Source organism: Melospiza melodia, chromosome W (genome assembly GCF_035770615.1).
Source record: "Melospiza melodia melodia isolate bMelMel2 chromosome W, bMelMel2.pri, whole genome shotgun sequence".
Lineage (NCBI taxonomy): Eukaryota > Metazoa > Chordata > Aves > Passeriformes > Passerellidae > Melospiza > Melospiza melodia.
Window position 1 is genome coordinate 8308684 of NC_086225.1, and position 22900 is coordinate 8331583.

Below are 22900 nucleotides of genomic sequence, written 5' to 3' on the forward strand. Positions count from 1 at the left end.
CATTGTTTTTAGAATTGTAGAACCATAGAATATCCTGAGTTGGCAGGGACCCACAAGGATCATTGAGTCCAAATCCTGGCCCTGCACAAGACACCCCAATGATCCCACCATGTGCCTGAGAGCATTGTCCAAGGCCTTCTTGAACTCTGTCAGTCTTGGCACCATCGCCACTTCCCTGGGGAACCTGTTCCAGTGCCCGACTACCCTCTGTGTGAAGAACCTTTTTTTGATATCCAACCTAAACCTTCCCTGATACACCTCCAGCTGTTTCCTCAGGTTCTGTCACTGGTCACCAGAGAAGAGATCAGTGCCTGTCCCCCCTCTTCCCCTAGTGAGGAAGTTGTAGACAGTGATGAGGTCTGACCTCAGTCTCCTCTTCTCCAGGCTGAACAAGCCAAGTGACCGTAGCTGCTCCTCGTATGGCTGACATGAAATCTCTACAGTACTATGCTTCATCAGAGGTTTTCAGATGCTTCTTTTTTAACAGTAAGACTTTGCATGGATATGACATGTTCTTTCTGAGGTTGGGAACCATTAGTGTGGTGGAACTGTTTATTCCAGAGGAGAGGCAGGGATATTTTTCTGGGAGGCTCTTGGTAAAATTTATACAGCTATTACACTTGCCTAAAGGCAATGCTAAGGTTTTGGTTTTTTTTTTTAATGTTGAGATACCTTAAGAATGTTTAGTAGAGGTGGGAAATGGAGATTGCAGTCCTTTGGAAATTATAGTACTTTCTGTAATAAATTCCTGATCCTAGCAAAACTGTTAAAATATTTAGCTCCCGCCAAAGTCTCTGAAAGTAGAGATGCAGTCCCCTTAGGTGAAACTAATACAGTGCTTTTCAAAAGTGCTGACTTATTTGAAATAGAGTGTATTTTTCTGGAACCTTATTGTTATTATGCCTTTGGTTTCTGAAAAAGGAATTCTTAGTGCAAAAATCACTAATGCAAAATCTCTCAGATTTGATCTAATGTCTATCAGATATGCATAAGGAGAGATTTTAGAATATAGACATTTTGCCTCCATATCTGAGTGCTTTTCAGAGCTCTGTTTTTATTTTATCCTTTTGATCTATTTGAATTTTGGATTATGTGGATTATATAGTCTTTTCATCATTATAGAGGGGTGTAAAATTTGAAAATTTGGTTTTGTCCTTATCCTCTGTGTGGAAGGACAAGAATCCACCTCTTCCTGCTTTTTCCATCAAGGAAGAATCTCTGTATTGATTAATCTTGGAAGTAATTTGTCTGTGTCTGTTAATTAAAGGAATGATTGAAGTTTGGAGATCAAGGCTCTGAAAGTTACAGTCTAATGCATCTATTATGTTTAATAACTTCAGAACAAATGAGTCCATGAAACATGATAAGACTCAGGTTTTCAATTCCCATTGCCTCCCCTCTCAGTGGCCTCTATACCCTCATCAGATGCAAGTTGTTAATCAATGCTAGGTTTTCTTTTTTGAAAGGATGTGTAATATCACAGATAGATCCTTCTATTGATTATCAAGACTCAGATTGAGTTTTAAAAAAGCAATTCAGAAGGATTAATACAGAAAGGGATTATCTTTTTCCACAAGTCGACAAGAAGTAAACCATCTTCTGCCTAGGTACATGAGGATACTGTTGACGAATACCACTACTGCTGATGGCTCAGTGTGCAGCTGCAGTGGGAGATGCAGATTGTGCTCTGGGTGGTGGGAAATGACTGGAACCCCAGCCGTAAACTGGTGCTGACCCTTTACCTAACAATGGGTATGAGGACCTGCAGAGCCAGCTGGGTGACCAGCCACTCAGAGACTCAGCAGGAGCAGATGACTCAGCAGGAAGACCCCAGACTATTGAGGCACAGACTGTGAGGGTACCAAAGTCCAGGGATTCTTTTGTTGGGGTCCCTTCCCAGAGGCTCCAGCTTGAGCTGTTATGATATCACTGCAACATGATTCAATTACTCAGAGGAACCAGGTGTCTGGGACTCTGCTGTGGGAAGCCTGAGGCTGGGCCAATGAGGGAAACTTGTCTGACTTAGTGTGTTGTGGTAAGGAGTCAAACAGGGCACCCATTGGTTAACTGGAGTTTCCTGCTATGAAGAGACTTCAGTCCCAGCAGTGACAGTCTCTGGTGGTGTGAGAGTGGCTCCTGAATGGTCAGACAGTAGTTATCTTAACAATACCTTTCTAAAGAAATTAGAAATAATGAAGCTTCATGCATACTTTCTTCTAATCACTGTCAGTAGTCACATTTTTGTTTATAGTAAAGTAATTCAAAACTAGTCAGTCACTTTCAGTCTAAACCTTTCCCAGAACATTACATTAAGTTCTTCTTGTTAATTAAGATTTAGATCTATTACTTAATTAATTACCTTAGGTTCAAGGTTTCTACCTCAAGATCTTTCATGCTTTTCTAAAACTCCCAAATACTGTGAATCAAAAATATTTAAGATACTGATGTTAAAAGGAGCTCTGAGTCTTCTAGAAAGAGGAAAAGGGAAGATAATATTGAAAATTACTTGAAAAAACAGAAAGCAACCCATCTCTTTTTCAGAGACTTATTCAAATCGTTTTAGTTTTTTTATTTGGATTTGCTAAATTTTAATTTGAGCTCTTCCATACATGGCAGTGTGTGTTCATTGTTAGATTTTAGGCTACTTCAAAGACCCTTTATACGATGTAGCTATCTTAACAGATTAAGGAGTTATACTTTTACTTGTGAAAGGCACTGTTTTCTGGTATTTGCAAGAAAAATCATGAAATCATTCCTCACTGTTTAATTGTGAGACTAATATATATTTTTTAAACTTAAAAGGATTAGAAGCATGTTTTAAATTAGACAAACTTATTCATCTCTTTGGCATTTTTCCCCCTATATATTTTACCTTTGAGGATCCATTTTACCTACTTTGGGATCTTACTGTAGATTCTTTGAATTAGGGAGAAGTGAAGCTGTAATAATTTTATTTCCAATAATTGCATCACTTGGGGGGCATTTGGATGCCTGCTGTGGGCCCTTCTTTTTTTAGTTCATTCCAAGCCCATAGCAGCAGACACACCCATCCCAAGAGTGTGAATCTGCCGGAGCAAAACTCAAAACTACATAATAGGTAAGTAAACTTTTTCTCTTACCTTTAAAGTTCTTATTCAGCTCCTTTCCTTTTCTCTCCATTACCCATCTCCTCCCAAAAGTCCCACAAAAAAAGAGAAGAACGCTATCAAGAATTAACTTTTTTTACATTTAGTTTTATGTACCAAGTGAATGAAATGACAGAATGTGTAATTATAACCAGTATATTACCATTAATTTTCAAAAATATGTTATAGGGAGGTTATTTACGTTAACATAGAGATATGAGCGTAGTCATTTGTATAGTCATCTTGCTAAAGATTACATTTAATACCAGAACATGAAATGAGACAGTGTAAAATACAATTTATTTCTCTGTGTAGTAGGATGGTGTGACAATTGGATACCATGTATTTTTTATATACAAACTTTCATTAGATTTGCATTTTATAGTGTTATGTAATAGATGAAACTGGCACCCAATGTAGCTTTCTCAATAAAAAGCAGATTTGCAAAATCCAGTTCCTATAGATGAAAGCCTTTTTTTCTTTTATGTTCAGATGTGTTTTAAGAAAAGTAAAGGGAAGCAGTTTCTCTTTTATCTAGAGAAATTGCAATAAAGTATTGCAGTGATTCCAACTATCTAGGGAAAGTTGCTTTCTTTTAAATTTTTTGAGAATGTAATACTGAAAAGCATGTTTTTTGAAAAGAGAAGGTGTATTTTAATGGTGTTTACTTTCCTTTGGTGCTCTTGTGTAACATGAAAGCGAATTCCCACATTTATCCAGGTTGTGCTTTAAGTAGGGTAGTGCAAAAACCTGCTCTTGTAAGGAGGTGTAGAAAATAACTAAAAGTCAGCTTAGTAAGAAGTGTATTTTATTTTTATTTATAGCATGAACTAAGAAAATAATTAAGCAAAATATACATGTAGCGTATGCCCTTGATTGTACCTGTTAAATGGATGGGAGGATTTATAATATTACTTACCCAGTAATGACTTTATTTTGTTCTGGGACAGTCACTTCTCTATAATGGATTTAAATTTTGGTAAGCTTTGTTAATTTCACATACTGTTCTTTATTAACAGTTTAACCCCAGCATTTTTGTAGCTCACAGTCACTAAGTTCACTCTAACATCAACCTAAGATGATGACACAGGCTTTTTTCATTATCATCCTATATAAATGTTACTGGATCTAGTTAATTGAAAATACTTTTGAATGCAAGGTATGATGCCAGAATAAAATCAACATCTGGAAGGGAGATTAAAAGTGTTCACCAATAAATTTTAAAGTAATTTCCTTTTTTCAAAAGTTTGTTGTTCCTACAAATGAATTTGAAACTGATTGGAAATGTTAATCTGTATGTGATACATGAAATAATTAGTCTTTATTAAGTCTACTGTTAGTGTGTTGCCTTTTTCTTGTAAAGTTAGGTGCTGCATTATGTATTTCAAAAGTATTCACACTTCAGGTTTTTCTCAGATTATTTTAACAATTGAGTTTACAAAACTATAATTCTTCACAAAACAATCCAATGGATAAAACCCCGAATTTGTTTCAGAAAAATCTCTCTCACTGATAAATTGATATAATACTGTTTATAAAAACAATTCAGGAAGGTTAAATTACAGCCTCCAGTCTTTAAACAAGTGGAGATGCTTGATTATAATTTGCTGTAGTTCAATTCTTGTTATTATCTAGTGTAATATTTCTTTTGTATTAATATCGGTGACAGGGAATAATGATTTACCAAACATTCTTAAGCAGAAAACTTCATAAGATCATATTTTATCCTCCAGTTATGCTGATTGCATTATTTTCATACTCAAGAAAACAAACAGAACTTTACTAAAATGAAGATTATGAATTGTGCTACACCCTAAGGCATGTCAGAGATTCCTGTAGTACTTTTAGAGGTTTTGTTTTTGGTTTGGTTTGAAGTTGTTTTATTTCCTGAATGAGTTTGGACACTCCTCTTGATGGACTTTGTTTTTTGCATAGTGACCAGAAGTTTGATAAAGTCTCTTGACAGATTGCTAAAAATTATCAGCAGTTTCTGTTCAGATTCTTGGAAATCCCTTCCTCTGAACTGCAGCAGCTAGAAGCCATTTGGTCTCTACTTTGGAGCCTTTGTAATTGTGTTTGTTCTATAAAGCTTCCTATACCAGGTTCATGACTTTACTTTCTTAGTTTCTTCTGTAAAGGGAGCAAGCAGTGAGACTAAAATTTTTGACTTATGTTTGCTGAGTCTCTCCTTCGAAGGGGAGTGTGAAACAAACTAATGGGAGACTCTAAGTCAGAACTATAATAGGAAAATTAAAATAAAGTCAGAAAACACTGGCTTAAATTGTCAGAGTCAAGATACAACCTGACACCCTTTTGGTCAGGGTGCTGGTAGCAGTCAGATTAAATGGTGGCTGCAGTCCTGTTGAAGTGATAGATGTGGTTCTGTTGAAGCAGCGATCCTGTAGAAGGGTCTGGTCTTCCTCTGAAGGCCCAGTGGTGGTTCTGTAGCTCTTGTGTTCTGGGAATCCAGTAGGTAAGGCTGCCTGTGATGTTCCAAAACCTCAGATTATATCCAGGTAGGAATCCTTGGTTCCTTCCCCTGGGTGGTGCTTCTTACAATGGGATGATGTAATTTTGTCATACAGTGAGACTTGATGGCTCATTAGCAGAAGATATCCCCTGGAAGGAGTTATCAGGGATGAGTCATGGAAGAGATAAGAACACTGCCCCACCTGCTTTTAACAGCTTATGAAAATGGTGATAATATACATACTTTTGTTTGCATCTTACATTGTAACCTAAGACATTATCCACCTCTTATTCTATTACCATCTACATCATACCCGAATCATTACCCTCTTTAAACTCAACTTATATATCTATACACAATAAAACTTTACACACAGCTCTCGCTTAGTATTAGATTCCCTTGTGATACACAGCAGGTTTCCCCATCTTTCTGTATTACCCACCAAGTGTAACCAGGTCCTTGAACAAAAACAATCCTGTGGATGGGTTTGCCTTTGCCTGAGGTGAGACTAATCTAAATAGTCATTTTTAAAATACTTCTTATGTGTACCACAGGGACTTTATCTTCATCTGCTGTGTGCAATGGTTCAGACTGAGCAGGACCAGCTGGATTGATGGAGCCTCGTTTGTTGACTATCCAGGTGGTTCTTGCTAAATTCACTTCCCAATTTTTGAAGGTCCCCCTGCCAAGTGCCTTTAGGGTGGTTTTTACTAGTCCGTTGCACCATTCAACTTTCCCAGCAGCTGGTGCGTGATAAGGGATATGATATATCCATTCAATACCATGTTCTCTGGCCCAGGTGTTTACAAGGTTGTTCTTAAAATCGGTCTCATTGTCCAACTTGATTCTCTCAGGGGTGCCATGTCTCTACCAGGCTTATTTTTCCAGACCCAAGATGGTGTTCTGGGCAGTAGTGTGAGGCACAGGGTAGGTCTCCAACCATCCTGTGGTGGCTTCCACTATAGTCAGCACATAGCACTTGCATTGGCATGTCTGGGGATGGGTGATGTAGTCAATTTGCCATGCTTCTCCATACCTACACTTTGACTATTGCCCACCGTACCACAGAGGCTTCTCCCGCTTGGCCTGTTTGACTGCAGCACATGTCTCAGCTGTGGATGACCTGTGAGATACTGTCAATAGTTAAGTCCACCCATCAGTCATGAGCCCATGGGTATGTTGCATCTCTCCCCTGATGACCAGAGGCATTGTGGGCCCAATGAGCTAGAAATAATTCTCCCTTGTGCTACCAGTCCAGATGCACCTGTGATATCTTCATCTTGGCAGCTTGATCCACTTGCTCATTGTTACAATACTCTTCATTAGCTTGACTCTTGGGTAAGTGTGCATCTATGTGTCGAACCTTCACAGTCGGCCTCTCTACCCAGACGGCGATGTCCTGCCAAATCTCAGCGGCCCAGATGGGTTTCCCGCTGCGTTGCCTGTTGGCCTTTCTCCAATGATCCAGCCATCCCCACAGAGCATTAGCTACCATCCACGAGTCGGTGTAGAGATAGAGCCTCAGCCACTTCTCATTCAGTAATATCCAAAGCCAGCTGGATGGTTTTAAGCTCTGCAACCCTACTCGATCCACCTTGTCCCTCGGTAGCTTGTGCAACTTGTCATGTGGGGCTCCATACTGCAGCTTTCCATTTCCAGTTTGTCCCTACAATTCGGCAAGAACCATCAGTGAAGAGGGCATATCATCTCACTCTCCGGTAGCTCATTATATGGTGGGGCTTCCTTGGCACGTGTCACTTGTTCCGCCTCTTCAGAAGATAATTCAAAAGTCTCACCTTTGGGCCAGTTTGTTATTATTTCCAGAATCACAAGGTGATTAAGATGTCCTATCCAGGCTTGCCACGTGATCAGTGCAATCCACTTGCTTTATGTGGTGTTGGTGGCAGGAACCTTTCCTTTGAACATCTGACCCAGCACTGGTAGTCAGGGTGCCAGAAGCAGCTGCGCTTTGGTGACAATTACTTTTGAGGCAACTCAAACCCCTTCATAAGCTGCAAGAATCTCTTTCTGGATTGGGGAATAGCTGGCCTCAGATCCTTTGTATCACCAACTCCAGAACCTAGGCAATCATCCTCGAGTCTCTCCAGGTCCCTTCTGTCAGCGGCTCCTGGAAGGACCATTCTCCCCAGCCGCAGTGTAGAGCACATTCTTCACATCCTGCCCCATTCTGACTGGCCCAAGGGCTACTTCATGGGTAATCTCCTGCTTAATTTGTTTGAATGCTTGTTGTTGTTCAGGGCCCCACTGGAAATCAGTTCTCTTTCATGTCATTGTCTCGGTTTAGAGACAAATTCTAGGAGAATGCTCTAAAATGAATGTTTTTCTCTAAAGAAAGAGGGCTTCAATAACTCCCTTTTCTTCTGCCAGTGAGAGAAATGGATACCAGGGGATGAAAGTGAAAAAAAAGGGAAAACTGTTTATTAACAAAGCAAGATACCCACAAAGCACAGGAAAAAAAGAAAATTGAACCTTACACTCCACCCCCAACTTGCTGCGTGGCTGAGACACAAAGATGGCGACTGCCCATCTTTGTCTCTGTGAGGGGAGGAGAACAGAGTTGATGCAGCAGCTGGGAACCTGTTGGATTTCTGGCGTGGGTCTTCTCGCAGTTGGTGGAGTTGAATGTCCCTTCTTTCGCTGGCTCAGTCTTTCTGGGATTTAGATCAGCCAGAGTGGCCCTGCAGGCTCCCTGGGTTGGAGAGAAAAAAAAAGAACAAAAAAAAAAAAACCTGCCAAAAGGATTTGCTGGTGAAAAGCTTCCAGACCAGGGGAAGGAAAAAAAACCCAACAAAACAAAAACCCGGAAGCTTCCCCCACCACCTGGGTCCATCTTAAAGCTACAGCAGTTGTTTTCTGAGTGTAAGGCAGACAGAGAATAAAGCGTCATCATAAAACCACCCCAAGACAGTCACAAGTTAAAGGGGATTTACAATCGTGCTGTACTCTGAGATATGTATCCTCCAAAAGCTCATGGCTCCTAGAAAAGTCTGAGTTTTTTTCTTGTTGGTAGGTGGGGACACAGTGGTGATTTTTTTTATTACCTCTGTTAGGATCTGGCATTGTTCATCTTGCCACATGACTCCTAGAAACCGAATTTCTTGAGCAGGTCCCTTAACCTTACTTTGCTTAATGGCAAAACCAGCTTTCAGCAGAATCTGGATAATCTTCTTTCCCTCTTGAAGACTTCCCCTGCTGTGCTCCCCCACACAATGATGTCATCAATATGCTGTAGATGTTCGGGAGCCTTGCCCTTTTCCAGTGCAGTCTGGATCAGTCCATGGCAGATGGTGGGACTGTGCTTCCACCCCTGGGGCAGTCGGTTCCAGGTGTACTGCACGCTCCTCCAGCTGAAGGCAAACTGAGGCCTGCACTCTGCTGCCAAAGGAATGGGGAAAAATGCATTGGCAATATCAATGGTCGCATACCACTTGGCTGCCTTGGACTCCAGCTCATACTGAAGTTCCAGCATGTCTGTCACAGCAGCACTTAATGGTGGTGTGACTTCATTCAGATCATGGTAATCTACCATCAGTCTCCATTCTCTATTGGACTTACACCCTGGCCGTGTAGGGCTGTTAAAGGGTGAATGAGCCTTGCTGACCACCCCTTGGATCTCCAGTTCATGAATCATCTTATGGATGGGAATCACAGAGTCTCTGTCAGTGCAGTATTGCCGACAGTGCACTGTTGCTGTGGTGATTGGTACCTGTTGTTCCACTTTCAGCACTCCCACAGCAGAGATTATCTGAGAGACCAGGCAGGATATTCAGTTGTCTGATTTCTTCTGTCTCTAGAGCAGCTATCCCAAAAGCCCAACAATTTCCTTTTGAGTCTTTGAAATACCCACTCCAGAGAGAGTCTATGCTGGGGATGCATGGGGCCTCTGGGCCAGTCACGATGGGGTGTTTCTGCCACTTGTTCCCAGTTAAACTCACTTCAGCTTCCAGTACTGTCAGCTGCTGGGATCCTCCTGTCACCCAGAAATAGAAATGGATCCTGCTCCCACATACCTTGATTGTATTGGGATACATTGAGCGCCAGTGTCAACCAAAGCCCTATATCTTTGTGGGTCAGACATGACAGGTCATCAGATCCACACAGTCCAAAAGATCTGATTGTCCCTTTCCTCTACTTGGCTAGAGGCAGGGCCCCTCTAATCCTGGTCATGGTACATGTTGCTCTCCTCCTGTAAATATTTTCCTGAGGTCCCTTCAAGAGACTAGGTCATATTAGTGTTCCTATACCGTCTGGAGTTCTCTCCATGCAAGACTGGAGCAGTATTGACGCTAGGTGAGTTTCTTGTGATAGATGTTTCTCTTTTCAATTTATGTACTCAGACTACTAAAGAGGAGGTGGATTGTTGGCAATGGAGAGAGATGGGCAAGACTGATTCAGTGATCAGAATCCAATTTTATTGTGGGATACAAACGCTTATGTACTATTTCAGGGAGACTAGTAGTGTGTACTACAATGATTGGGCTAAAATCACATACACAAACTTATGCTTATAACAACACCTCTGGCTTGCAGAGTTTAATGGGATTTTCTTTTTCTAGTAAACCCATTCGATTTAATCTTCTTGCAATCTAGGTCTAATTTTCAAACTTCCGTTTGCTTTTGCCAAGGCATCCTGTTATCAAACCTCTTATGTTAACCAGGTCCAAAGTTCATCATCTGTCTTGTGTCCCCCAACATTCCAACAGTGGATTTTCTATCCCACTTCCTCATGTCTTCTCCATGCTCCTGAAGGAAAAAACAGAGGTTACCTCGTGGAGTGTATCCTCTCTCCTTGGCTGGGGGACATCTGCTCCTAATGGTAGAGACTCTTGTTGGTTCTGATGAGATGTGGTAAATTCCTTCCTTATGTTTGTTTCTCAGTTTCTGATGGCCCTCTTCAATCAAGCTCCAAACTTGCTCAGCCAGCTTTGTTTCCATGGACGAGACACGGGTGCATAACAGGCAGTAACAGTGTCCTCATAAATTCTCTGTTCGTTGACCAACGCGCCCACCTTGTCCTCTTCTTCCCTCCATTCCAGCATCGCTAGGTAACAAGACTATATCTCTGGTCCAAGCTGCACGAATCTCAACTACATTTGTGATGTGCACTGGTCACCATCTGGGCTCTTGGGGAATCTCTCATCTTCTGAAAAAAATATCTCCAGCACAGCCAATTCCCTTAGGCATTGGATACCTTGTTCCATTGTGTTCAGTTTTCTTTGGTGCACCTGGAGGTCTTCTTTACAAAGGTATATGTCCCTTACACTTGCTAGCAGTTGCTGCCAGAGGCTGAGAGTGGCTTGGGTTCTCCAAATCCCCTGGTCAATGACCACGTCTCAGGACAGGGATCCCAGTTGCCTGGCCTAACTTCCATCCAGAATGGTGTCATTACCTGCAGTGTCTCACATGTGGAGCAGCCAGGTCAGGATGGACTCGTTTGCCAGGCAGATGAACTCCCTCCACAGGTCACACAGCTCACCCAGGGATAGAGAGCAAGTGATGATTTCCAGCTCTGTCGGTTGCAAAGGTCCAGTTGCTTCTTCATCAGTCACTATGCGGACTGATTTACTCTTCGATTTCTTTTTCTGAAGGGGGACAACTGCTACCGGCTTGGGCTGTCCTTCTGGTTTAGTGATGGTTCACATAGACATGGTGCTTATTGCTTTGCTTCTTTTCTCCTCCTCTTCCTGAACATGTACTGTACCAAGCACTGTCCTGACACCAAGCATGGTGTGCACAGTGCAGGCCATAAAGAGAAGACAAAGCAAAACTAACACCAAGATTATGCCATCCTTGATATCCAGAAGGAACTCCATATTTTCAAAGAGTGCTGTGTCTGGCCTGAAAGGCTGGAAGAAACCATTCTCTACTCTTCCCCCTTGGGGATCGGTGTGGTTGTTGAGGAGGCCCCAGACATAGCAGTCCAGACTAGGACAGGCAAACAAATTTGAGTATATATTCTGAATGATGTTCATTGCCTTGAAGGTTATCATGCAATAGACATAATAAACCAATAAAGCGATTTTCTTACCATTCCCTGGTCTCAAATGGAGCGTCATGGCTGGCAAATAGTACCCCATGTGTGGGAAAATATAGAGAGCAAGGTACAATACCCATGTAAACATGTTGAGCATCGTGGTGATAAGGTTTCTGTTAATACAAAATTGTAATTCTGACTTCTCTCTGGACCGCCACACATTGGGCGCCAAAATATGTTAGTTTGAAAACAAACCAGTGGGAGACTCTAAGTCAGAACTATAATTTATAGGAAAATTAAGATAAAAGCAGAAAACACTGGCTTAAACTGTCAGAGTCAGGATACAACCTGACACCCTTTTGGTCAGGGTGCTGGTAGCAGTCAGATTAAATGGTGGCTGCAGTCCTGTTGAAGTGATAGATATGGTTCTGTTGAAGCAGTGATCCTGTAGAAGGGTCTGGTCTTCCTCTGAAGGTCCAGTGGTGGTTCTGTAGCTCTTGTGTTCTGGGAATCCAGTAGGTAAGGCTGCCTGTGATGTTCCAAAACCTCAGATTATATCCAGGTAGGAATCCTTGGTTCCTTCTCCTGGGTGGAAGATGATCTGAGAGCTGGAGAGCCAAGGGGTGGTCAGCAAAACCCACTCACCCTTCAACAGTCCCATTTGGCCTGTGCGTAAATCTGAAGGAGAATGGAAATTGACTGTGGACTATTGTTCCTTGAATGAAGTGACTCCACCACTGAGCACTGCTGTGCCAGACATGTTGGAGCTCCAGTACGAGCTGGAGTCCAAGGCAGTGAAGTGGTATGCCACTACTGACATTGCCAAAGCATTTTTCTCCATTCCTCTGGCAGCAGAGTGCAAGCCCTAGTAAACATAGATTTGTTATTTAGGCATATGGTTATGTGCTATTTGTTGAAAATTCCTAGTCTTGACTGTTAGCTTAAATAAGCTCATAACTGGCCTCTGGATGACTTGTCTTTGATGTTCAAAAATGGAAGGTTTGACAATAAGTAATAGCTACTTAGGACTGGTATATTTGGGATAAATTTATTCACTCCTGATTTAAATAATGTAAATAAGTGGTATTTTAAATGAGTCGAGGCATATCCCAATAATCTCTGAAGAGTGTTACAGCTTTAAAATATTACACTCTAAGTTGTTATTCAAAATTTTTTTACTGGAGTCATCAAAATGGTTCACACAGAATGCAGCTTTAGAGGACCAACCTTTGTGGTTCTGAAGAGGAGTACATTCACATTTATCCATCTTGGATATGAAGTCTAACTGAATTTCTTACAAGGTGTAAATGGGGAAGTGGTAATTTATATGTTGTATCTTCAAGATAAATCAGAAATCTCTGGATTTTAAAGTTTACCAAGCGATATTAATAGAACAGAGTGTTACCATTCTGCTAAAACAAAGCTCAGCAACCATGCATGTGGTTCTTATTTAGACTTGTTACCTTTTCACAAGTATTTACACAAGACCCATTTCCATCTGCTAGGACATGCAGTTCTAGAGATTTTTAGGCTATCATCCTATTATACTAATTTGTTGGAAAAGTTTAATCCGAGACTTAAGACAATCATCGTGTTTGCAAGAAAGCAGTAACATCAAAGACTTCAGCACTAGTGGTGTTCTGGCTGCTGCTTTGGAAAGATTTCAGATTAAATGGAAGAATGCAGATACTTCTTTAATACAGCTCCCCTCATCCAGCTACTGTCCCTAATACTTGCTCAGCTTCCAAGTATATCCATTTTCAGCATGGATATGCTGCAAATCACAATTGACTTGCAGTTTCATCAGAAATATATTCAAAGGTATCTGTGGTTATTCCAGTGCAATGTGTTTTTTGCACAGAGGTTCTGCAGTAATTAATTTCTAAATCTGAAAGTACTCATTGTTTTGACATGCAGATATTTCCAAAGATGAAGGCCACAACCTGTCTCCAGGAATACTGTTCATAACAGGACAGGTGAGACACAACTGCTTGGAAATCCATTTCAAACTTGTGGTTCCTGTAATATTTTGTTTCTTGCACCACAGTGACCCATTTAATTTGACAGAACATCTCTGCTATTTTTTAGAATTAGATAGTTTATCATCTTGCTCTGAGTACCAAGGTACTGCCTTTTGGTGAGCATGTTGCAATGTAAAGAGAATGTCCATGCAAATTTGCCAAGACAAACCAATGCACACATAGGAGAACAACTGGGATCAGACTGTACTCTGAACAGTCATAAATTAGTTCAAGCAATTGAACAAAATGTAGATACATTTTTGATGTATCTGTGTTCTTGGGAGGCAGGGAAGGGGAAGGAGTGAATAATATTTTTAAAAAGAAAAGAATCTGAGAACAACAAACTTGGATACCTGATCTATAATATAGTCAGAAAGCTCTTCTGTGGCTTACTACATATCCCTTCTATTACAAAAATTGCTGTAAAGAGTGAAGCAAAAAGATCCTGATCACACTTAATTGGTCTCAAGAGCATGAGAGCCTACCTGTTCAAAACTGCGGCAAGCTCTGAACCTCGGTCTGCAGGATTTGAAAGAAAAATGTTAGTCTGATATTTTTGCAAACTCCTAGATCCTGATAATAAATTCTGTCATCTACAGAATGAACCTTGGATACTGACATCTTGAAGATTATGAACAATATTTGAATGGCTATTGTAAAGTTCCTAAGTTCATCTGTTCATTAAGACCCTATGGGGTCTTGGGACTCATGCCTTAACAAGACAGATTTATGCAAACTTGCATATACTTGATTGTAAAAGAGAAGACTTGTAAACATCTGTTTTCAGAGGTTAATTACTCTCCTCACTTCTCTGATACTCTATTGATTATTCTCATATAGTTCAAAGTGAGTTCACAATTTGTTAAAGGCCAATGGTGTTGTTCACCCTTCATATTTCTGCAGCTATGATGGCAAACAAAAAAGTATTTGTGCCCATTCAGTGGAGTTTTTCCATTATGCTCAGTGAAGATAGTGGTACTATGTACTCATCCTACCTTTAATGTACTAGTTCAACCTGATATTTTCATGGAATATCCTGAGCTGGAAGGGACCGAAAAGAATCATCAAGTCCAACTACTGGCCCTGCACAGGACACCCTAGCAATCCCACTCATTTCCTGAGAGCGTTGTCTAAATGCTTCTTGAGCTCTGACAGCCTTGGGGCTGTGACCACTTCCTTAGGGAGCCTGTTCAGTGCCTGACCACTCTCTGTGTGAAGAACCTTTAACCTTTTCCTGATATCCAACCTAAACCTCCCCATACACAGTTCCAGCTGTTCCCTTGGGTCCTGTCATTGGTCACCAGAGAGAAGAGCTCAGCGCCTGCATCTCTGCTGCCCCTTGGGAGAAAGCTGCAGACCCTGGTGAGGTTTTCCCTCGATCTCTTCTTCTTCAGGCTGAACGAGCCAAATGACCTCAGATGTTCCTCATATGGCTTCCCCTCAGGCCCTTCACCATCCTTGTGCCTTCCTTTGGACACTCTCCAATAGCATAATGTCTTCCTTATACTGTGGTGCCCAAAACTGCCCCCAGTAGTCAAGGTGAGGCCACACCAGTGCAGAGCAGGGCGGGACAATCCCCTCCCTCGACTGGCTTGTGGTGCTGTGCCTGATGTACTCAAGGACATGGTTGGCCCTCCTGGCTGCCAGGGCACTGCTGATTCATGTTCAACTGGCCATCAACCAGGACCCTCAGGTCCGTTCCTGCAGCTGCTCTCCAGGCCTCTCATTCCTCAGTCTGTCCGTACATCTGGGGTTGTCCCATCCCAGGTGCAGAATCCAGCTCTTGCCCTTGTTGAACTTCATATGGTTGATGATTGCCCAGCCCCTTCATTTGTCTGGGTCTCTCTGCAGGGCCTCTCTGCCTTCAAGGGAGTCAATAAGTCCTCCTAGTTTTGTATTGTCTGCAAACTTGCTTCTTTTTATATACTTGGGTCAGCTTTTTTGTCCTAGGTCCAGAACTCTCATAGAGTTCAAGAGAGAAAATTGGTCATACTTGAATTGTTTTGGTTGTTTAGTCTTAGAGCCCTCAGCATGAAGACTCTGAAAGGTGAGTTGTTGATCTAGCTACACCAGTTTAAGGCATCAGATCTCCTTACCATTTGTCTTGCTTCTATATATAGTAGGGGTAGCAGAAGAAAACCTTTGCTTGGTTCTTAGCTGGCTTGTTCAGTCTGGTTAGGTTAATGCAAACCATCTTCACTAGTGCTGTAATCTGATGCACTAGACAATGAAACACACTTGTAGAAATGTGTGTTCTCTTCTGCTACAGGTGATAACCTCAGTTAAAGGGACAGGGATAACTGGTAACAGTAATGTCTTAAAACCTAGATCCACCATCAGAGCTTTACAGGACTTTTTCAGTGTGACTGACATTTCTGTACTAAAATGAAAAAGCTGACTGACTTTTTCATAAGAACACAAGTTTCTCAATTTGTGTTTCAAAATTTCAACAGTTTTAATTGAGAAATAAGATAGTGATATGTGTGTGTATGTATGTATGTATATTAACATATGTGTGTTTAAAAAAAAAATCAAATTTGAAATCTCTCAGTTTGGAAGCTTCTACTTCATAGTTATTCCTAAGACCTGCTATGAAGTTCAGTGAGGTCAAAGCCCTCTTGGTCACAGGGAGAAAAATATTTTTTGTCATTGGATGAAGGTTTCAAAAAACCCCCACATTTGTTTTAATAAGTAGTGTAAGGAAGTTAATCTATATAAGCTCTCATATGAATCCAACAGTTTTTGTTGTTGTTGGACAGAAAAAGGAAAAACCGCCATGCTAAAAAGCTGCACTTTCAATTAATCAAATTTAGTTTGGTTCACATGTCTATCATAAAGTTGGCAAGTGCTCCTACTTTGAAAAGCTCCTTATTTGCAGTTGACCAGTTTCTGTGTGGAGTTTATTGTACTTGTCTTTATTGTCTTTCAGACATTAAATGTTATACATAATTTTGGAGTTTTAGGAAGTTAGATTTGAGAATTAAAATGACAGAAAAAAACCACAAAACTGTTCACATCACTGGAGTTGACTATATTACTACTTGTTACTGTGTTCTAATGATAATTTTGGAGATGATATTTAAAAATTTTAATTCTTTGAATCAGAATCTTCTACAAGTATAGAGGAAATTAGAAGTCATAGTTATGATTCTGGTTTACAATTTGAGAGGTTGGGGGTATTTTTGTTAAGAGTTTAATTCCTTCTTCCTTGATTGCATCCTCCTTACTTTTCCCCTGCTCCCAAAAGGAGAGCTGACTCATTGCATCTGGTGAAAAGGCACCATAAATCTAAGCACAAAATAAGTTATTTTTCTTATATTCTATTTGTGGTCTAGACATTTTGATAGAATTTTCAACCTGTGTTTGGTCATTACTTAGACTTAAAATTATATTCTCTGATTACAGAGAAAATATTTTATTGACAAACTACAAAATGGGAATATAAGCCTTAGTACAGGTAGGGCTTTTGAGTTTCATGGTAGAAATTAAAGTTTCGAGTATCATGTTGGTAATATAAATAGGTTGTATTTTAAATGAATAGATATTTTCATGTGCTTCTCATTTCTATGAATTCTACCAAATTACAGGAGAGGGTACTTGGCTCACTTTCTATTTTTCTGTATTCTACTTTTAATGATTTTTTAATGTAAACTGAAAGGATTATTGTAGAGTCAAGTTCTTGACACTATATAAAATTATCGCTGAATTTTTTATTTCATCCATGAAAAACATTATGGTTGCAAGGGCAAAATACTGAAGCTTTTAAGTGTGTAGTGGCCCCTCCACTTATTCATATGTGGTATGGTATAGACTCCAACTCTTGGTATACTCCTTGTTTCAAAGAGAAACATGGTGTGTTGGACTTATTTTCATAATTTTTGTTCATTGTTCATGTGTTCCCTGGCTACAATATATGCAAAGCTCAACTGAATCGAGTAGGGAGAAGCTCTGTCTCCTAATCATTGCAGATCCTTGCATAGTTTGTGTGTAAAGAACCAGGCATAATCTGCAAAGGAGAATCTTTTATAGTAGCACTCCTCAAAACTTGCTTCAACTGTTAATGATATATTTTGGCCATTATTGCATCTTGTTTATTAGATGGTTCTCTTGGGAATTGTATGGGAACTGATTTCATATGTTTTGAAGATGTTTTTTAATGATTAATTGGCACATGTGGTAGATTGATAACAAACACATTAAAAAGTATTAGAGAAGTTCTATTCTTGCTTTTAAATTCAATGGGTTTTGTTGTTTGTGTGCACATACATGTGGAGGAGGATTAATTGGTGGGGGTGGAGGGGGAATGGACATTTTTGCTTGGACATTTGCCTCTTTCTAATATATAGCATCTGTGATTTTTCTCTTTTAATTTGTAGATAAGCCTCTGAAGAAGCGAAAACAAGAAAATAAACCACAGGAGGTTGGAGGTGCTACTGGAGGAAATAAAACAGCTTCTCAGGAGACAGATTCTGCAGGAAATGGGGCAAGGCCAGCGCTGATGGTTAGTATTGATCTGCAGCAAGCAGGAAGAGCAGATTCTCAGGCAACAGTAACTCAAGATTTGGACATCATCAAAAAACCTGAAGAAATTAAGCAGTATAATGATGTGTTTGTGTGTGTTCCCCAAGAAGACACTGTTGGAGTTCTTAAATTTAAACCTGAAAACCATCCTGAGATTTTTAGGAAAATGTCAGACTTTGGGGGTCAAAAGACAGATATCCAGCAAAATGAAAACAGACAAATGGAATTTCAGCAAAATGTGAGGAGGCAGTTGGAAAGTAAACAGAATGAGAAGAAACAGGTAGAAGCTAAACATGAAAGCAAGCATGAAAGCAGACAAATGGATGTGAAACAAAATGAGAACAGGCAAACAGAATCAAAACAAAACCAGAGCAGGCAAATGGAGATGAAACAAAATGAGGGAAAACAAAACAATGGCAAACAGGAAATAAGGCAGAGGCCTGAAACACCGAAACAGAAGAATGAAGGCAGGCCTGAAATGCTAAAACATAGACATGATAACAGAAGGGACTCAAGTAAACCATTATCAGATAAGAAAATAGAAATATCTAGGCATAAAATAGATGTGAAATCTGATCCTTCAAGGATAAAATCTGAAAGTAGACCCGATCCAACAAAACTGAGGCCTGATGGGCGCTCAGTTTCTGATACACCAAGGCGTGACCATGATAGCCTCAAACAAAGATCAGAGGACAGGGAGGAGTCAGAGAGATACAGAGGAGATCCATCCAAGATCAGAAGACCTGAATATTTGAGATCCTCAAACAAAAATGAACATGATTCTAAACATGGTATTAAATCTGATAGTTCAAAACCTGAGAAATTTGCAAGGAAACATAGACATGAGTCTGGTGAATCAAGGGAAAGGTTTTCTTCTGGGGATCAGAAATCAAGACCTGACAGCCCTCGTATTAAACAAGAAGGTAGAGGAGATTCTAATAAATCAAGACCTGATAAACCTGGCTTTAAATCACAAAACAGCAAGGATGAACAAAGGACAGATGGTAACAAGAGTAAAGTAAATAGTAATAAAGCACATGCTGACAGTAAAGCAGAGTTTCCCAGTTATTTGTTGGGGGCAAGATCTGGTGCATTGAAACATTTTGTCATTCCAAAAATCAAGCGTGATAAAGATGTCAATGTCACTCAGGAATCAAGGAAAACTGAATTTAAAGGTGAACAGGACAAAGTAGAGAAGATTGGGCTAGTTGAAGATCTAAATAAAGGAGCTAAGCCTATAGTTGTCCTTCAAAAACTTTCACTGGATGATGTGCAGAAATTTATTAAGGATAGAGAAGATAAATCAAGGGGCTCTTGTTTTAAACCTAGCAAGAACAAGTCATCCAAATCTAATAAAGGTAAGTTGTCTTTTTTAATGTTAATTGCATTATATCTTGTATACGCCCATTCTTTTCTATTTGCTACTCCTATGGTTAGAAATTAAACACAAATGTTTGGTAGGTTATACTCTTGCTTATTTGGTGATTTTGGGAAACAAAGTGAAATTTGTCTATGGGATTGTGGTTATTGGAAATCTTGTTACAGTATAACTTAAATGATTTATTTGTTCCAATGCAAGTTCCTAATGTGGGAACACGTAAATAGTCTTAAAATGTATTTCAGTTACATGAGTTTAATCTGGTAATTTATCTAGTTAAATATAACTATGATATGAATTATTAGGTGTGTCTGTATAAGGGAATGGTACTACTCTAACTAAATTGTTGTAGCCGAAGTGTTGTGAAATACTATGTATACAAGCCCTAAGATTCCTTTATATTTTTAATTGGAAATGAAATGTGGTTTTTCTAAGGGATATTTTTACATTAGGAGATAAGAAGGCAGTTACAAAGCCCCATCTGCCTCTAATACTATAAATACAGCTCTGTTGGGAAGCCTCCATACTTTAGGCTGTGTGACAATAAGATTATTAAAAAGTTCTATTTTTAGGAGAATTCAGATAGTGTTGTCTCTTATGGCCCAGTCTATGCAGAAGGACGAAAGAAATGTAAACAGTAGACTGGCATTATCAAATTAGTCATATAAACAGGAATTTGTTCATAACAGATCGTAGGTTTGATATTTGATTGTCTCTTCTGCAGATTTAACACTTTTTTATTCTTGGTGCTATAATTTTAGTTTCTTTGGTTTCAGACTGAAGTAGATAATTTCACATTGTGAAATCAGTGTTACTAACTGGTCAGGGTTCTTTTTTATTGTTTAGCATTTAGAGCATTTAGATTTCTTATGTAGTTATGTTTATAGAGCTGTCATGTCTCAAAAATAGGCAGATAAAGTGTCAGAGGAGAGGATTTTAACTGTATACAGGATTATTTATGAATGCAGTTCCGGGTATATCATTGCTCATTAATTTGAGAATAAAATGTTTTCTTACAACATTTATCTGATAAGAACTGATTTAGAAATCTTTGTGAATGTATAGCTAAGTTTATGTGCATGTGTATTGAGTTTATATCTGTATTATGAATTTATTTTGCTATATCTGGTCTCTACTAACTTGATTGTATTGACCCTTAAAGACTTAACAATTCACCATGAATATTGCTTATTTGTAAAATGTTAGCCTTCTTGTTAAATATTTTCTCTTTATCCTGGAAATATGAACATTTCCACTATCCCTTTTTGATATTCAGAACAGGCAAAGTTTCCAGTTCTAACAATAATGGGTATCTAGAGTCAGACAGAAAAATGTGACATCCTTGCTGTCAGCTTAGTCTAAAGATTTCAGATGAAACTTTTATGTTCATTATAAGGCATATGGAAAACTTTCTGATGGAGTTCAGCTCCTAAAGATAGACTTTGAAATCACACAAGTCTATGTGCAGAAAGCTGGTAAATTTAGAGCCCTCAGAGCTATATGCAGTTTATGTATCCTTTCTAAAATGTTTCTGAAGTAGGCTTTTTTGTAGTCTGTATTGTATGTGGTTATTTATATAGTATATTTTAGTAATGCATAAAGGTTTTATTGACTCTAATCCAGTTGGCATGACTCTACTAGCAGTGTCACAAATGAGCAATGCATTCATTTTAAATTCAGGTTTATAGCTTTTCTGCAGTGTTTTTGTGTATTTTGTGTTTTATGAAGTCATATATTTCTTACATATTTTGAAATAACTTGGGACATAGTTTCCAGGGGAAAAAAAAGTTTGAATATGATATCAGTCTCGTTGCTATTGTATCTAGAATAAGATTCTTACAATTATACTAGAAATAAGTTTCATGGAAAGGATAACTATGTGTCTCTTACAAATCAAGTTTTGAGTGTTCATCCATGCAAATTTTGGAGAAAGTGTCTGAACTTCAGATTTTTCATGTGCATTTTTAGTTTAACATTTTTTTGCCCAACTTCCTGGTAGCCTACTTTCTAGGATATAATTAAGCGAATTCCAGTGTTCATAATTTAGGGTTCATAATTCATAAATATATCTCTTAATAAGCCAAGGTCTATTTGTCAGTAACTGATATAGAAAATATTAATGTATTTTCCACAATGTCCTCACTCCAATTGAGAGAAATAGCATCCAGTTTTACTCCATGCCATTTTTACTTATAACTGTTTTACTACACTAGAAGATGTAATTTTCATAAACATTCTTTATTTAGTTCATCATATATTTCTTAATAGGTTTTAGCAAATCTTTTCTAGGATTGCCTTTTTGCATCATTATTCCATTTCTTCTTGCATACCTCCTATTCCATGTAGCTTAGTATATTTTACTTTATCTTTCCTTCTTTCACCTCCATGTGTTTCTTGTCCTTTGTTTCTCCTTTCTCATCCTTCCCCAAGAAAATGTGTTCTCCTGGCTTTGTCACATACAACATCATTGCTGTGATTTATCTGAAATCCAGTTTAAGATTAGTTCAGGTAGTTAAAAAAACATTTAGATAGTTATTCTGTCTTAAGGGACTAATGCCCATTGATTATAAAACTCAGTAAAATCAACTTATTTTAAGCTAGAATTAATGCTACATATACTGAAAGTCTATATAACTTCTTACATTTTTTCAGTACACTAAATTTTAAAATCATCCTGTTATTGTGAACATGGATAAGCCTTGCATTCTACTGTAAAAAAACCCAAGTAGCATTTTAAGCAAATTTTATATACAGGTTTCAAAGCTTGTTAGGCTATTATATGACTCGGAAAACTGTAGTATGTGATTCTTAAGACTGAACCATCCCAACAGTCCCTTTTGGCATTTGCAAAAAAGAAGCAACATTGTTTTACTCTCTCCTGATCTTTGAACATTTTTCTCAAAGATGCACTCTAGCTCAGAGGAAATTTATACAAGTTTTTTTACAGTACTTTTTTTAAGGGGTCTTATGCTGAATTTTTATGGCCTGTTTTTTGCAGGTCAGAATGAATTGTAGCACTTTTTTTTGCTTCCGGTTTTAACATCTGTGAATACCTTTTATCCTGGTTTTAATGTAAATGTATGTTGTTGAGGAATGCATTAAACTTCTCCCTTCAAGTTTGTGCCTGCAATGAAGAGGTCATGTTTGCTATGCTTTCATTTCAGAGCTTTAACAAATACCTTGTCTGCTGCTTATAGCTATACTGATCAACTATCTTGAGATTAAACATGTTACTGGTTTTACAGTTCATAAGATCATCAAGTTCAACCATTAACCCATCACTGCCAGGTCCACCACTAAACCATGTCCTCAAGATCCACATCTACATGTCTTTTAAATGCCTCCAGGAATGGTGACTCTACCACTGCCCTGGGGAGACTTTTCCAGGGC

The 22900-nt window shown here is 39.1% G+C and overlaps 1 protein-coding gene across 1 annotated transcript in view; it reads left to right on the forward strand.

Moving 5' to 3' along the window:
• Positions 1-22900, forward strand: part of LOC134431404 (nipped-B-like protein) — a 132028-nt gene that overhangs the window by 45606 nt on the left and 63522 nt on the right. Inside the window, exon 9 of the mRNA XM_063179421.1 lies at positions 17988-19490. Coding sequence (XP_063035491.1) covers positions 17988-19490 — 1503 coding nt within the window. The remainder of the gene's footprint in view (positions 1-17987; positions 19491-22900) is intronic.